Source organism: Bombus affinis, chromosome 9 (genome assembly GCF_024516045.1).
Source record: "Bombus affinis isolate iyBomAffi1 chromosome 9, iyBomAffi1.2, whole genome shotgun sequence".
NCBI classification, from domain to species: domain Eukaryota; kingdom Metazoa; phylum Arthropoda; class Insecta; order Hymenoptera; family Apidae; genus Bombus; species Bombus affinis.
Window position 1 is genome coordinate 12,318,318 of NC_066352.1, and position 14,869 is coordinate 12,333,186.

General features: G+C 33.2%; 2 protein-coding genes across 6 annotated transcripts; one reads left to right on the plus strand and one right to left on the minus strand.

Annotated features, from left to right (window-relative positions):
- Positions 1–213: 213 nt before the first annotated feature.
- LOC126920664 (equilibrative nucleoside transporter 4) lies at positions 214–6,444 on the plus strand. The gene is made up of 10 exons (XM_050731363.1): positions 214–627; positions 1,405–1,559; positions 1,662–1,790; positions 1,863–1,937; positions 2,025–2,248; positions 2,314–2,425; positions 2,502–2,669; positions 2,757–2,944; positions 3,048–3,288; positions 3,368–6,444. Exons 1-10 carry the CDS (start codon positions 458–460, stop codon positions 3,751–3,753), a joined length of 1,848 nt encoding a protein of 615 aa, XP_050587320.1. The 5' UTR covers positions 214–457; the 3' UTR covers positions 3,754–6,444.
- On the minus strand, positions 4,902–14,385 carry LOC126920666 (serine/threonine-protein kinase ICK). Of its 5 annotated transcripts, XM_050731369.1 has the most exons (11): positions 11,922–12,015; positions 11,645–11,834; positions 10,429–10,681; positions 9,888–10,009; positions 9,602–9,814; positions 8,883–9,230; positions 8,389–8,553; positions 8,152–8,277; positions 7,768–8,040; positions 7,167–7,378; positions 4,902–7,038 (listed from the first exon to the last, which is right to left on the minus strand). In XM_050731369.1, exons 3-11 carry the CDS (start codon positions 10,588–10,590, stop codon positions 6,926–6,928), a joined length of 1,734 nt encoding a protein of 577 aa, XP_050587326.1. In that variant the 5' UTR covers positions 10,591–10,681; positions 11,645–11,834; positions 11,922–12,015; the 3' UTR covers positions 4,902–6,925. The 5 variants fall into 5 exon arrangements, with proteins under 5 accessions (XP_050587326.1, XP_050587327.1, XP_050587323.1 ...); XM_050731370.1 differs by lacking the exons at positions 11,645–11,834; positions 11,922–12,015 and adding an exon at positions 14,197–14,385 and having other exon boundaries at positions 7,768–8,037; XM_050731366.1 differs by lacking the exons at positions 11,645–11,834; positions 11,922–12,015 and adding an exon at positions 14,197–14,384.
- Between the last annotated feature and the right edge of the window lie 484 nt (positions 14,386–14,869).

A 14,869-nucleotide genomic window follows, 5' to 3' on the forward strand; every position in this document is an offset into this window, starting at 1 on the left:
ATTATTTTATATGGGAATTTACAAGGTCGATAGCTGGAAATTTTCCAAAGATTTATATAAGAACATCAATAGTGTTTCCCAAGTTGAAACATCGTCATGATTTAACCCAAAGTGTTGAAATGAAAAAAGTTTAAATTCCTATATTCAAAATTCGCGGTAACACGGGAAGAAGAGACGCAAGTGCGCACGCAGAAATCAATGCCGCAAATTTTCAAAGCATGCGCCAGTGCACGAAGACAATCACGTCTGTACTACGCGTAAAGAAATAAATAAGGCAGTGATCAAGTGCAATTAACCGATTGGCAGGAAGTGCATGGTGTAGTGGAATCAGACGGTCCTTTTTTTAGTAAAAGCCGGCCAGTTGAAATTCTTCCGAAAACAATGAAATCATAAAACAGTTCAACGGTTAATTGATTACTGTTTTTCTCATTCTTAATACGCGTCGATCACGGCAGACATGGATGAAAATTTGAGCCGGGGCTACGTGCAGTTAGGGAAAGCGAGGGGCATGAACGAATTCAAATTTTCCAATGGATTCACTCATCTGTCACCGCCTGTTGACAAATGCAACTTCATCTACTCCGCCCTTATGCTTGGCGGCATAGGATTCCTCTTGCCGTACAACAGGTCATGCCGCAATCAAACACTATATTCCTCCGTGTGTCGGCAATCGAGTGTCAAAGACCTCTGTACCTTTAATTTACGCTCTTTTCTTGAAAGTAAAATCGAACTTGTGGTATACGCTTGTGCATGCTTATGTCGAACACCAAAACCATGTACACCTTATGTTTTGATATACAGTGGAGCCTTGCATAATGCTGATTCGTATAACGCGATAAGAAGATCGTGACAATACTCGTAAAGCGCGATAAGCCGGCTAGAAAAAATATTTGAACCTTCTTTTTTTTTGCAATGAAGAATTTTTCTTTAACAGATTTTATATACTTCATTTTCATAGCATCAAATTTGTGTAGTCATGTAAACATGCTACTAAATGATACGAAATGTAATGTACTTGGATCTGTTTAATTGATTTATAAATACTGTGATAAATACAATGTTATGCAAATACTTTTTGTAGCCGCTGTATTTATATATAGGAAAGCTAATGGTTATAAAGGATGTAAAAATTTATCTCTTATGCTCGAACTGGTATAGCTGATATCAAAGAAAGATTCGTATAACGCGGAATATTGCATAACGATCCACTGTACTTTTAATAGTGATTCTAGATCGTAAATGCTTGTCGAAAATTGATCAATGATCTCAGGGATGATCATATGAGAATATTGCATGGCTATACTTAGTAGTAGATCGTTAGTAAAAAATATTTCTAATAAAAAATATCAATTAGGTTAGTTTATTATTCGTGGAACGTAACGTCGATGTTTTTGTTTCTTACAGTTTCATCATAGCGGCGGACTTTTTTCAAGCGAGGTATCCCGGAACTACTATAATATTCGATATGTCAGTTGTCTACATTATCATGGCCTTTTTCGCGGTTTTTGCAAATAATATTTTGATCGAAACATTGTCCCTAAACACACGGATAACATTTGGTAAGAATTAACAGCCAGTGTAAAAATTGTTGTATTAAGAACATGAAAAAAACATTTTGTATAAAAATATGCTATTATTTAATACACTAATATGAATTGTAGGATATCTGGTAGCCTTCGTCACCTTAAATTTTGTTGTGATTTCCGAGATCTGGTGGGAGCCTTTTAACGTGGCTACTTCTTACACGATTAATTTAGTCGTCGTTGCGATAGTATCGCTGGGCTGTACCGGTAAAGAATGCTTTGTATCATGAATTCCATGAAAATTCACATTTTATATTAAAATTGCTATTTTTTAATTAGTTCAACAATCGAGCTTTTACGGATACACTTCCATGCTTCCCAGTCAATACACACAGGCGGTGATGATTGGAGAAAGTGAGAAATAAACACTGAAATAATTGTTTTATTTAAAGCATCGAATTGACGAAATATTAAAAAAAAAAAATATGTATTTTCTTGTAGGCATTGCTGGTTTTTGGGTATCAATCAATCGAATATTAACAAAGTTTCTGGTTGACGATGAACGTAGCAACACATCTATGTTTTTCGTTTTATCGAATAGCACGATTCTAATGTGCTTCTTACTAAACCAAAAAGTTCGCAAGACTGATTTCGTGCAGTTTTATATAACATTATGTCAAGAAAGAAATCGAATTACATTAGAACCGACGGAAAATGTTGGTTTGGTACGTATTAATTATTATTAACCGACAATTTTAATTAAATAATATTAAATGTTTTTTGTGAATAGATGGATCCATTGGATCAGGTCGGGGACCCTTCGAAAGGTCAGTATGGGGTTCTAAAGATTCAGACTAGTCCTTTAGGAAATGAATCTGCAAGTGGAAACACCGAGTTAAATGGTAAAAATTACAATTTATTTCTAGTGCGTCGAATAACATTTATTTGTGATAATAAATCAATAGTTTTTATTTTTAGGAACAAATCAGTATTCACCATTCTCATTCAGTAACCCAGTATATGAACCTGGCGCGCCATCAGGAAATCCTCCTGGTAGCGCTGGTCCTACATACAAAGTTGAAGATGTAGTTGTTATGAGAGGAACGTATGGAACTCAAACTAGTAAACCGTGGACTGAAATCAAAAGTACCATATTCTTTGATTCTAAATTTTTATTATACCATAAAATTAATTTTTCTTCATGAAAAACTAACATGCATGATATTTTTTAAGAGGGTTTTCTTGCAAGACTTGAAGTGGCAAAAATAATATACCCATATATGGCTAGTATTGGTCTGGCATACTTTGTAACACTTTGTTTGTACCCTGGAATTATGTCAGAAATTATTTCTTGTGAGCTTGGATCATGGATGCCGGTAATTTTAATGACAGCGTTTAATACTTCTGATGTATTAGGCAAGGTATAAAGAATTTTAATGTCTCGGATATATATTCTCTGAATGTACATTCACCTAAAATTTAACAGTTGCGCACATATGGATACCTTGTTATTTAATATTTCAGATACTTGCTTCGATTCCTTATGATTGGAAACGTACACAGTTACTATCATTTGCGAGTGTTAGAGTTATATTGATTCCTTTATTTCTACTTTGTGCATTACCTAGAAGTGCTCCAATATTTTCTGGAGAGGGATATCCATTGCTACTTTCTTGCTTGCTTGGCGTGACAAATGGCATCGTTGGATCGGTACCAATGATGCAGGCACCTACCAAAGTACCGGAGGGACATCGTGAATTAGCAGGTATTATATATTATATGTATATTTAAATTTTCATTTACGATGATGACTCATTTCTTATAACGTTACTGTATCTTTTTAGGGAATATTATGACTTTGTCATATACTACAGGTTTGACAGTAGGCTCGTTATTCGCATACATACTGGATACTGGTTTCGAACTACCAATCCAGTCGAAAGATGTATGTTTTAATGCATTAAATTCATCAGTAATGCCACTTAATTATACAACACCAAACATTTTAACAACTATTATGTCTTCCGCATTACCCACGTTAGAAAACGTTACACCAAAGGTAAAAACTACTGTAACTGTCTTGTCAACTATTTTAACATCCACTTTGATGTCTAATAATACTACCGTTAGTACATTAACTAGTGGTGTGATGGAAGCATCAACGACTATATCCCCGAAGATGTTTGTTAACGTTACCGCTTCAGTTAATAATGCAATTTTACAACACTAGGATACGCACGTTTGTGTGCTGTGTTGAATCTGGTGCTTTATCTAAATAATTTTATTCAAATAATTTATTATGATGTAGAATCTTATTTATTGATTTGTAGATTATAACTATTTATTCGTTTAAATTATCGCAGTATTTTCCGTACAAAATGATACCAATAAATTTGTAAACTGTTAAAGAGATTTTGATTCGATAGTTAAAATCGCCAGATTGAACACACACACAAAAATTCGAATTCTCGATCCTTATGATTTCATAAATATTGCAGTAATTATTTACTCGAGTTTTTACCGGAATTTATTAACGAGTAAAAGATATTTTTAACGAAAAGAGTGATCAGGAGTCAATAAAACAAACACGAAGTAATGTTGTATCCACGATACGTCGAACAAATACTTCTTTTTAACTCCTGTAGAATAATTAAGCCAGAAAAAAGCTTTAAAAGTCTTCTTCGATGATATTATTGTGTCTTTTATATAATTGTGGCTAATTTTATAGCCGTCTACTTATTAAATTTTATTGTTGAACGCAAAAAAAAGAGATTCAAATATATAGCTGTAACATTTGTTGCACGTGAGAAGGAGAGAAAAAGATCTTTTTAATCCTTAAATAATATGATGACGAATAATCGTAACTCGACAGAGACAATCCTAACGCGTTAACTCATAGTGTTCCTTTATTTATTTAGGCAATTTTAAGAATTAAGAAAATAATATTTCTCTCAAAGTTTCTGTCTAGATAAAAAAGAAGAATCTGCTACTGAAAATAGTATTTGACTTCGTATCATTTAAGGATTAAATCATATCCTTCGATGAGTTGTTTTCTAATTTAAAACTTGTTAACTTTATGTTAATCCTAGAACTGTCCGGAACGACACGAAAAAGAGGGAAATTATATCCAAACGATATTCAAAGTCCTTCCTGGTAGTTCTGAGCACTGCACTTGTTAGATCAATGGTTGAGACGTAGCAAATTTACGCGATCTAGTTATCGTGCAAGTATATTCTGTAAGAGATTGTTATATGTCCGCATGAATAGTTAATAATTATAAATGTAAGATATATATACTTACAACATACTTCCGTATGAAACGAAGAAAACGATGAAAAAAGAAGAAAAGAAGAAAAGCATGTGTTTTTTTCGAGCGCGTAGTTTTTTACCTAAGTTAATACGCCCAGAAACATATCCATATTGTTGCCTGGAAAGGTTTATAATCAAATATTCTCAATCTTTGTAGCCACTGAATGAAACTTTACACACTGGATAGGTACATTCTGCAAAAGATCATATTTTCACGCGTTGTCATATAGAAGTTAAACGTATAATTAAAAAAGAGAAGGAAGGGTAGATTCTTTATCAGAATTCTTTCCACTATTTCTTTCTTAACGTTTGTTTTATATTAAATCACATAATGAAGCTCATCCAAGCTCGTGAATTAAATGGACTTAACCGACAATTTAAAGCTCGGAAGCATTTTTACGAACGTTCCGACGATGGATTACACTTCAAAGTATAAAAGATTACATCTTAATAGATAAATGTATATGCATAATATTCACCAAATGTACCACCCATCCAAACAGCTTACAGTTGTATTTCATATATTCAAAATATATCTAGAAATCGTTTAGAGATGAAGCATACACACACACACACACATACACACGCACACGAACCCGGCATTACATGTAAAACATACACACGTAAGAATTGTCTATACATACCCATACACACGCAAATTCGAGGTAATGCAAATTAATCATATCAATCTTCGATTCGTATCATCGATTCTATCACAATTTCTCTTGTACGATGGTTTGTTTTATCCGATCGCAATCCGGATGCACAAAACGTCGACACCTTTTTCAAACTCAGTGTGGAGTAAGATTGTTAAGATTCGCGGAGAACTGACAAGTCGTTACATACATGTCATGTGTATATCTTTACTCTCAACATATCGAGATATGGAGTGGGATTTTGAAAATTTATCGAATAGGAAAAATTGAGAAAAGTGTTGGGGGATCTTCAGCACAGAGAAAAAACGAAAACACGGCACGTTCCTTTCTGAGATATTTTTTTATGAGATGAATTCCAGTTTTACAATCGCATCGTAGGCGAGAAAAGATATTTTAGTGGTTCGTTAAGCGACTACGGTATATTTTTTATTGCCCTTTCATTAGTATCGTAAACTTGCAATATAAGTTCCATGATATATCTGCTAAAACCTATGTTAGAGAAAAGAAATGAAAAGAAAAAAAAATGCACGTGGGAGAAAGATACTCGAAAGGTCGAACGTAATTAGGGGAATTTATACGAGGATTACTAAAAAAAATCGTAATAGAATTATGAAATGAGTGATGAGGTATGATTATGAGTGTACAGTATAAGAATGCTTCTTAAACGATTGTGTGTAGAAAATACGGAGAGTCCTTTTGTTTGATAATCATATTTTTCATTAAAATGTAACTATCCGTATGTCAGATACGACATGGAGTAATATTCTGTACAGCCTTTAATGTATATATATTCGTTAAAAGAGTACGTATACAAAGAAGGGCAGATGTGATCAATTTTTACATTAGTCTTCTACGTATCAGAAGTAACTACTCCATATCGTAATTAATAACATGTACAAATAATAAATATGTATATATATATATTATATTCTTTAATATATCTTATCCAAGTATAATACTCTTTACGAATCAAACATTACACTCTTGATCACTATCATTAATCGATACTGTCTCCTATATTATTTTCCTTTATATCAATTTACTGATCTCGTTTTTTTTCTTTCCTTTACTAAAAAAAGAAGGGGACAAATTAATTTACTGAATGCTGTACGTATTATCAAAATACTGTCACTTAATCGGTAATAATTCGCAATAATATCTGTTAACATATTTAAGTGACACAAATCTCTTTTTTTTCAGATTTTCCCTACCTATTACAATAAGCTAAGGCCGGTTCATTAGATATTAACCAAGTCGGGTTAAGAGTATAATCACTAAAGCGGCTTAAAAAATAATTAATCAGCAAAGTGATTATGCTCTTAAAGACCGTCAAACCTTTATGTTTCCTTTACAGTGGGATGAAATGGTAAACGCCATTCTATCACAGTTAAATAAATTGAATACGCTAAGTTAAATATACGCATAGTTTTCAAACAGTCATTTGAGATACTTAGCAGCCCAGTCTGTTCGACCATGAAGACTTCCGCTGCCTTTTGTGTTCAGCACAGTTCCGTATGCGATTGGTTGATGTGTTCCTTTATTTGTATTTTCTATCGAACCCATAATTGTTAATAATAATAAATTAATAACCGAGATTCAATGATCAACGTTGAAAGTATCTGATCAAATGTGGAAGAAATATTTGTCTTAAAAAATGGACAAAGTTAAGAGTACTTACTGATATTCTGCGTACCATAAACGCTGGGATAAGGCAACCTTAAACTTTGATCGGTGAGGTATCGATTTCGTGGAATGTAATATTGTCTCGTCTGATTCTCGACAGAGTTCTTAGGTACCCAGAAGGAATCGGTGAATTCTTCGTACTTTTCCATTGGTTGACCAACCAAGTTCCGTATTAATCTAGGCCTATTCGGGTCGGAGTCACCGTTTCTTCAAAAATAAAAAAGAAAACGAGAAACCATTAGACGAAAACTCGATTAAAATAAATCGATTAAAAACTTGAATCTCAGGAATTCATCGATTTAATTTATTGAACATCTTTTGATTTACAGTGGAAGGCGGATAGTGTACAAAGTACAAAAAAAGAAAATCCAGTTTGAGAAAAGGATTCTCGAAAATCAGTCACGTCCATTAAACAGCACCTAATTACGAGTATATAAAAGAAATAATCTCAAAAGAAATATCCTATCGTGTCCAGACACGTGAAACATTTGCGAAGCTCGTTTTCCCAGATCATACAATACAGCAATGTACATCCCAGTATTGTCAGCGAGCAAGGGATCAGGATTTGCTTTAGTAGATCTCGAAACATTCGATACCTGGACGCTAAACTCGCACTTGGACCAGCGACGTATCGAGCCACAGCGATGTAATGTTGCTTCCCCGATGCTTTTCGACCATTCTTCACGTTTGATGGCTGCAACTGATTCCAATTAATGGTCGATGGCTCGTTCCAAGCTGGCAACACCCAGTTCCCGTTGCTCTGCTGCGTATTCTCTGGCAAATAATTGGCATTCCAATTGGCACGGTTCTCTTTGTATAGTCGTTCTGGGACTAGCTTTGCGTTCACGTTCTCGGGAATGATCTTGCTACTGACGTGGACAATTCAAGGATTAGATTTTATATAGAGTTGTATTGCGGTACGCAGGGAGGATTCCTACTTAATACGCAGCTTTTCGATTTAGGAAATTCGAGCAACCCACCCCAAGAGCTCGGCAAACTCGTCCTCGTCCAATTTTTGTGGATTGCTTTCGCGCATGTAACTATTATGGTTCAACAAAGGTAGTATCGTTTGCTGTTGCTGCTGCTGCATCATTTTCTCTTGTACTCTGTAATTAAGTGCAAGCTCGTTTGATATTTTTAAACGTCGATTTCTTATATTTGCGTAACTCTATCTTCGTATGCTAAGGTATAAAAATACAAATATCGATTCAATTCACCTGGATTCCATCGAACTCCTGAGTACTTCTTGCTGGGTGTAATTGTACGGTTTAGGAACAGGGGGTGGAAGATTCACTTTGTTCAAAACGAGATCTCGTTGAGATGTGACACCGATCTTTGTACTATTAATTATACGCGGGATGCTCGTTTGGAAATAGGGATACCTATAAAAGCGTTATTTCAATGATTATTAGTTATTTTTTGTTATAGTCTACAAGGTGGATCAACTAAATGAGATTACATAAATTTCTGCCTAATCTATCGTTGTATGAAAAAGTCCGTTGAAACAAAATTATCACTAATACAACAAAATAAACACTATTAATAAACCCTTAAAAAATAGAAGTAAAAGTAAAAGTAAAAGTATAACAAATAAAAGTCTAGCAAATAACGGTGAAATATTATTTTTGTAATTGTCCGTTCCATTTAGCTGATCCATTACAGGATGGATCGAATGTACAGATATTATTTAGGTAACTTGTAAAAGTTTTACCTTAGGGATTGCTGTGCTGTAGGCCTTTTAATAGGATTCCATTGTAACATATCTTCCATAAGTATTACTGCTTCTTGGCTAGCATTTGGTATTAAAACGGTTAACGATGTGCGAGAAAAATTTGGAAACTTGAAATTCATAGCGGCAGCCAGTTGATATCCGTCTGGCCAATCATCCTTCTCCGGCGTGCCAATGACGGAACATATTTTAAAGATTTCGTCGATTTCGCTTTTCCCGGGGAAAAGTGGCCGAAACGTGTATAGTTCGGCCATGATGCAACCCACCGCCCAAATGTCGATCGGGCTGTTGTAAGTCGTGGAATGGAGTAGCACTTCCGGTGCTCTGTACCTGAAATGAAACCCTTAAATTGATTAAAAAGAAAATTCTTAATTTCTCTTACGTATTTCAATTCACGTTTGTTTCTATTATCATTATTATAAATATTAATATATAATATTAATTTTAAGTAGGGATACAACTAAAAGATAAGACATTGTCTTTTTCTAAATCAAAAGATTAAAGAGAGATTAAAAAGATTTCTTTATTATTTCATCCCTTGTTGTTCGTTAAAAATCACTTTACAATTTTCTTATTCATTTTAAATAAGTCGTCCAATGGATGAGAAATATAATTTTGTCAATTGTTTGTGCGATTATTGTTAATTGAACGTACTAATAATAATTATTGATTAAACAAATGTTTGAGTAAATAGATATTACCATCTGGTGGATACGTAATCCGTGTAAGGCGGCCTTGAACGTATTTCCCTGGCCAGGCCGAAATCAGCAATCTTCACTAGTTCTGGCCCCATACATAATAAATTTTCAGGTTTCATGTCGCGGTGGAAAAAGCCATGTTTATGCATGAACGCCAGTCCTTGAAGCACCTGATACACTATATTCTTGATTACCGGCTCAGGGAAAAGTTTGTCCCTGTTGCATAATACATTCATCAAAGTTTAACTCCCTAAAAGTTGGATAGATAATTCAACGACATTTTTTTTACCTGTCCTTCATTAGTTGATAAAGATTCTCCTTCATATATTCGAAGACGAAATACAACACGTCATTTTCACGAATTACTTCCTTTAATTTGACTACATTCGCGTGACTGAGCTTTTTCAAGGACTACAAACGAGAAAAATTGGAACGAATATTTAATTTCTTTCTCATTCCGAACGCTGGAACTACTTTAATAACTAATTTCCGTCAGTGACTAAATTAGTTATTAATTTTAGATACAATCAAAGAATACATGGAATCTAACACGTACATCTATAGGAACGAGTTATTATCTAGACTATGAATTTTTATACAAGTTTATACATTTACTTGGCAGTTAATAATAAAAAAGAGACAAGTTAAAAATTACAATGCATATTCTACTTTGTATATCTTACAAATTTCTGCGTACGATATTTTGTTCAGTGCATTTTTGTAATTTTAAATTTTGTGCATAATGCGTCAAAAATCATAGTCCAATGATAAGATCAAATTACGAATTTTCTTTCCAGGATCTATAAAATAAATTATTCTTTTTGCATTACTTTAACTTCGCGTAAATTCATCGCCTCTTCCCACGAATAATATTTCCTCTTCATTCTTTTTATGGCAACCTTTTCCCCGGTATCGATGCGTTCCCCAAGAACAACGGAACCGAATGTTCCATCCCCTAATTGGTTTAACGTTATGTATCGATTCATTTTCATCGATGTTCGAATTGTCGAAGGTTTACAACATTTCTTCAGCTTGCGGACTGATTGTTCGTCTCAAAATACTCTGGATGCATCATATTAATTTCTAAAACAAAAATTGCCACTTTTCTTCATGACCTTGAAAAAATTAATTAGAAATTATTTTCAAAGAAATTAAATTCTTAGATTGAATTTTCTATTGAAATAATATTTCGACAGATTGCTTTCCAACCATATTCGCAGTACCAGTATCTAACAATATTATTAACGATTAATAATAATTGAATCCTTAATGATTAGAACGAATGAAATTTCATGCGAATTTCGTTTCATCATCTTATCGTTATTTATAACACTATCATCTTCATACTTCCCATTTAATAATGATCATAACGATAATAAATATCGATCATGATTACTAAACCTGTTTAACTTTATTGATCTACAAAATGAAAAGATATATTTTGGTAAATTCCCAATCATAATAGCAATAACGTGATTTTCACTAATGATAGCTCGTAAAGATTATGATAATGCGATGTAATAATAGCTCAATAGTCGAGTAATAATCATTATTCTTTTTGCATAGTACGTAGTAGATGACGTTCGTTAAATCATTATAATAGTTATCTAAAACTACTTAAATTTACATGAATTGTTAGTTAATGTAGTTATTAGAGTGCCCATTAGAGCGTTCGATAAGTAATATAATTATACAAAATGGATATTCATTTGTTATGAATTTGTTATAACATTTCGTAATCTTCATTTACAAGGCAATATTGATGTCAATATGTAGTTGCGTTCAACTGGCTCTCTTATGTAACAGGAGAAAGAATCAAAGCGTTCTTTTACCGTTTCTTTCGGCAAACAGAGACACGCGTTTTTCCTGTAGAAACGTTTTTAAATAGCAGATAAGTATTTGGTTCGATTAATCAAATTATCGCTTTATTTATCTTATCTTTCTCTCAGATTTCGTATTGTCAGTGAATTATTACTAATTCATCGCTAATTCGAAATAAGACATTTTCATATTACATTAGCCGAAATAGAAAGATTACGACCCTACCAAGGCTATCTATGTAGCGACGTTTCATAGACGCGTAGTAGCAAGTACATTTGCATGCAGCGGTCATTGCGAAGCATTGTGCACCTGTTCACGAAAAAACAATCGACAGAAGTTTTCGTCGCTACGCGTTTTCGTCATGACGACTGGACACTGTCAGTAATCAGTAGCGAGGCGTACGCGTACGTTGCAGCTACAAACGAATATATCGATATAGAAAAAAAGCGTCTTTCTCGTCGCTCGACACTTTAAAATAATGACAAAACAAAATGTATCTTACTGTACGCTTCTTTAATTGAACATCGACGTAGATCACATTGGTCGTGTCTAGCAAACCACTCATAGACACTGGGCTTAACTTTTCTGTTAGTTATCTATACGTTATATAAATTAATATATCAGTTATCTATGCGTTCATCAATATTCATTTATCTACCTTTCGCAATCGCAATCGCATCTGTGATAGAGAAAAAGGAAAAAAGCAGTATTTTATCGGATTAATTATTATCTGCCCGTTTGTTTTATCTTTTTCCTGTGGAAATAAAATTCGACATAACGGGTAAATTATTGTATCTGATAAGGTTTATTTATAACATCGCCCATCAGATAATAGCTAAAATTGCTAAAAGTTCATTATGTTTCGAGATTAATTTCTATGTTTCCTCGTTGTTCATTGATATTCATCGATATCACAGTGATGATCGGGACGATTTGTTCGATATCGAAGATAACAATAACAACAATGAACGATCGCGAAAAATCTTTATTAGAGAAAAATCGTGCAATCGATCGAAGGAAAGGCTGTACACACTTCAACTAGCTTATACCACTTGTTGGAAGTTATTGGAGTTAAAGTGTCACTGCTAACGGAAATGCTATCGAGAAAATGCTGATGTATAGCTCGTAAAATATGAAATGGTATGCCGGTACCGATATGTAGATACCATCGCACTGAATTTCATTTAATTTGAAATATTGACACTTGTTACTTCTTAGATATATGAGGGTACTTTGCTAAAGACACGTGTACTTTATACGTCGTTTATATGAATAAATGTGTAATTAAATACATGAATAAATAATTTGGTGGCATTTTTTGTCCATTTGTCAACATATGTAAAATTGACGTAAAGGTGAAATAACAGCTACCGTCAATTCGAATAAAAAATAATAAGATAAAAAAAATCATAGATAGTTTAAAATGCATAACATAAATCGTCAATCGCTAATCATTAATCATTGCTGTTTTGTAACTGGACTTCGGATTATGTATTTACGTATTTGTGGGAAATTTGAAGGCACAAGCACGTGTAATATGCAAAAATTAATATTCAAGGTACGATGCTATCTGTAGCAATATTTAATGCGTCAAACAAATTTCTGTCCATGTTCTATCCATTATATTCATAAAAATATGAATTCATATAAATCCGCAGCCAATCGGCAACTAGAGAATTTTAAAGCTTTGAAATCTCGGAAATTGAAAGATTTTGGATTAAAAATTTTTGCAAAATAAACAGATTGCGTATCTCGCAAGAATTAAGATTATACGTAAGTGGTTTCGACAAAACAAATACGATAACCCACTTACGTTTTAGAATGATTTTGTTCGATGAGAACAACGCAGGTCAACATCAAGATTAGCATTTTCCTTACGTTCGCATGTGGACAATTTTCGTAACGGGTCAGTCATGCGAGAATATAGATTTTCTTAGGTCTTACGATTCAAGAAAACGGCTAAGCGTATGTATAATAGGCCATTACTCAAGTTCTGACCTTCTATAAAAAGTTATAGCGTTACTTTCTTTGGCAATATATATTTATTTAATTTGACAGCAAAGTTCTGCGTAATTTACCCAGAGTTTGTTATTATATAATAGAAAAAAAGCTAGACCTCGGTAGTAGTTACATAATAAGATATAAATATTAATGAACTAATAAGCGATCAATTGTAATTCATTTGATACCCATTTAACGTTCAATATTTTTATTTTAAAATCATATTAAAAAATGTTACGCGAAATAATGCCGCAAGAACAATTAATACTACAGAACAGTGTGGAATAACATGTAACGCGATAAGTCGAATTTAAATAGAATAAAAATTTCATCTCGGTAAATTCACGATCGATTGAATCTATTCAATCGCTTACAATTTTTCGCCAATATCTGCTAACATTATACAATATACAAAATATTATACGAATAACCAACACGTAAAAAACAAAACCGATCAATCAACGTAAGATCGTACTATAATTAACACTTGTTTTAATATATTTTGCACGATTTAACTACGCGTTCTTGATCCTCAAATATTTAATTTACTTATAAAAGGATTACTTTGGAAATTTGTACGTTCGATGCGAACGTGGGACAAAATTTAAAAGTTTTGAAATCTGACGAAACGGCTAATGTTAAGCAAACGGCTCAAATTTATCGTATCGTAGTTTAACCGGAAGCGTTAGGAATTGGAGACGTTGTCCGTTCAAATTTCAATATTCACTGTGACTTGGAAAGCGTGAACGAATATGATGATTTTAATTTTTACTTACGACGAAAACCATCTGGCTCACCAACATTCCACGTACGTGATTACCTTTCTGCGCAATGTTCCTTCGCAAACTGTTAATCGAGCGGCCATGCTTCACCGTGTGTAGTCATGGTTACAAGTACTAACTGAAACTTGTACCATTGGTGGTTGTTTTAACCCTTATTGTGATAATTCGTTGGCTGATCGCGTTCTTTTCCATTGATGAAAATAAAACAAACATCGAATTTTACAACTGTTATAAACAATTCAATTATAAGTAGAAATATTATTGCAGAAAAGAAAATGGTAGATAACGAAAGCAGTACCATTTGCAAAAGGTCAACCAGTATTTATAAAAGTCTAAAGAAATAGGGAAATCAAAGAAATTCGACGTAAGAATCGCGCAATTAGTATTTAAAACGGTTGCTTATAAAATTGAGTGAATATTAAATGAATTTAAAACAAACAATTTTGAGACTTAATATTTGATTTAAGGTTGAGATGTTACCGACTATTGCTGGCTCATAAGTACAAATAAATAAGTAACGAATAAAAACATTTATAAATTGAAAATGATATGACGCAAAAAATACCTTATAAGAGATATAGATGGCTAAAATACAAAAATACAAGTAAATGGTAAATACTACATGTTTGTCAATGACAAATTGCAATGATATTTAACCTTTTCGATT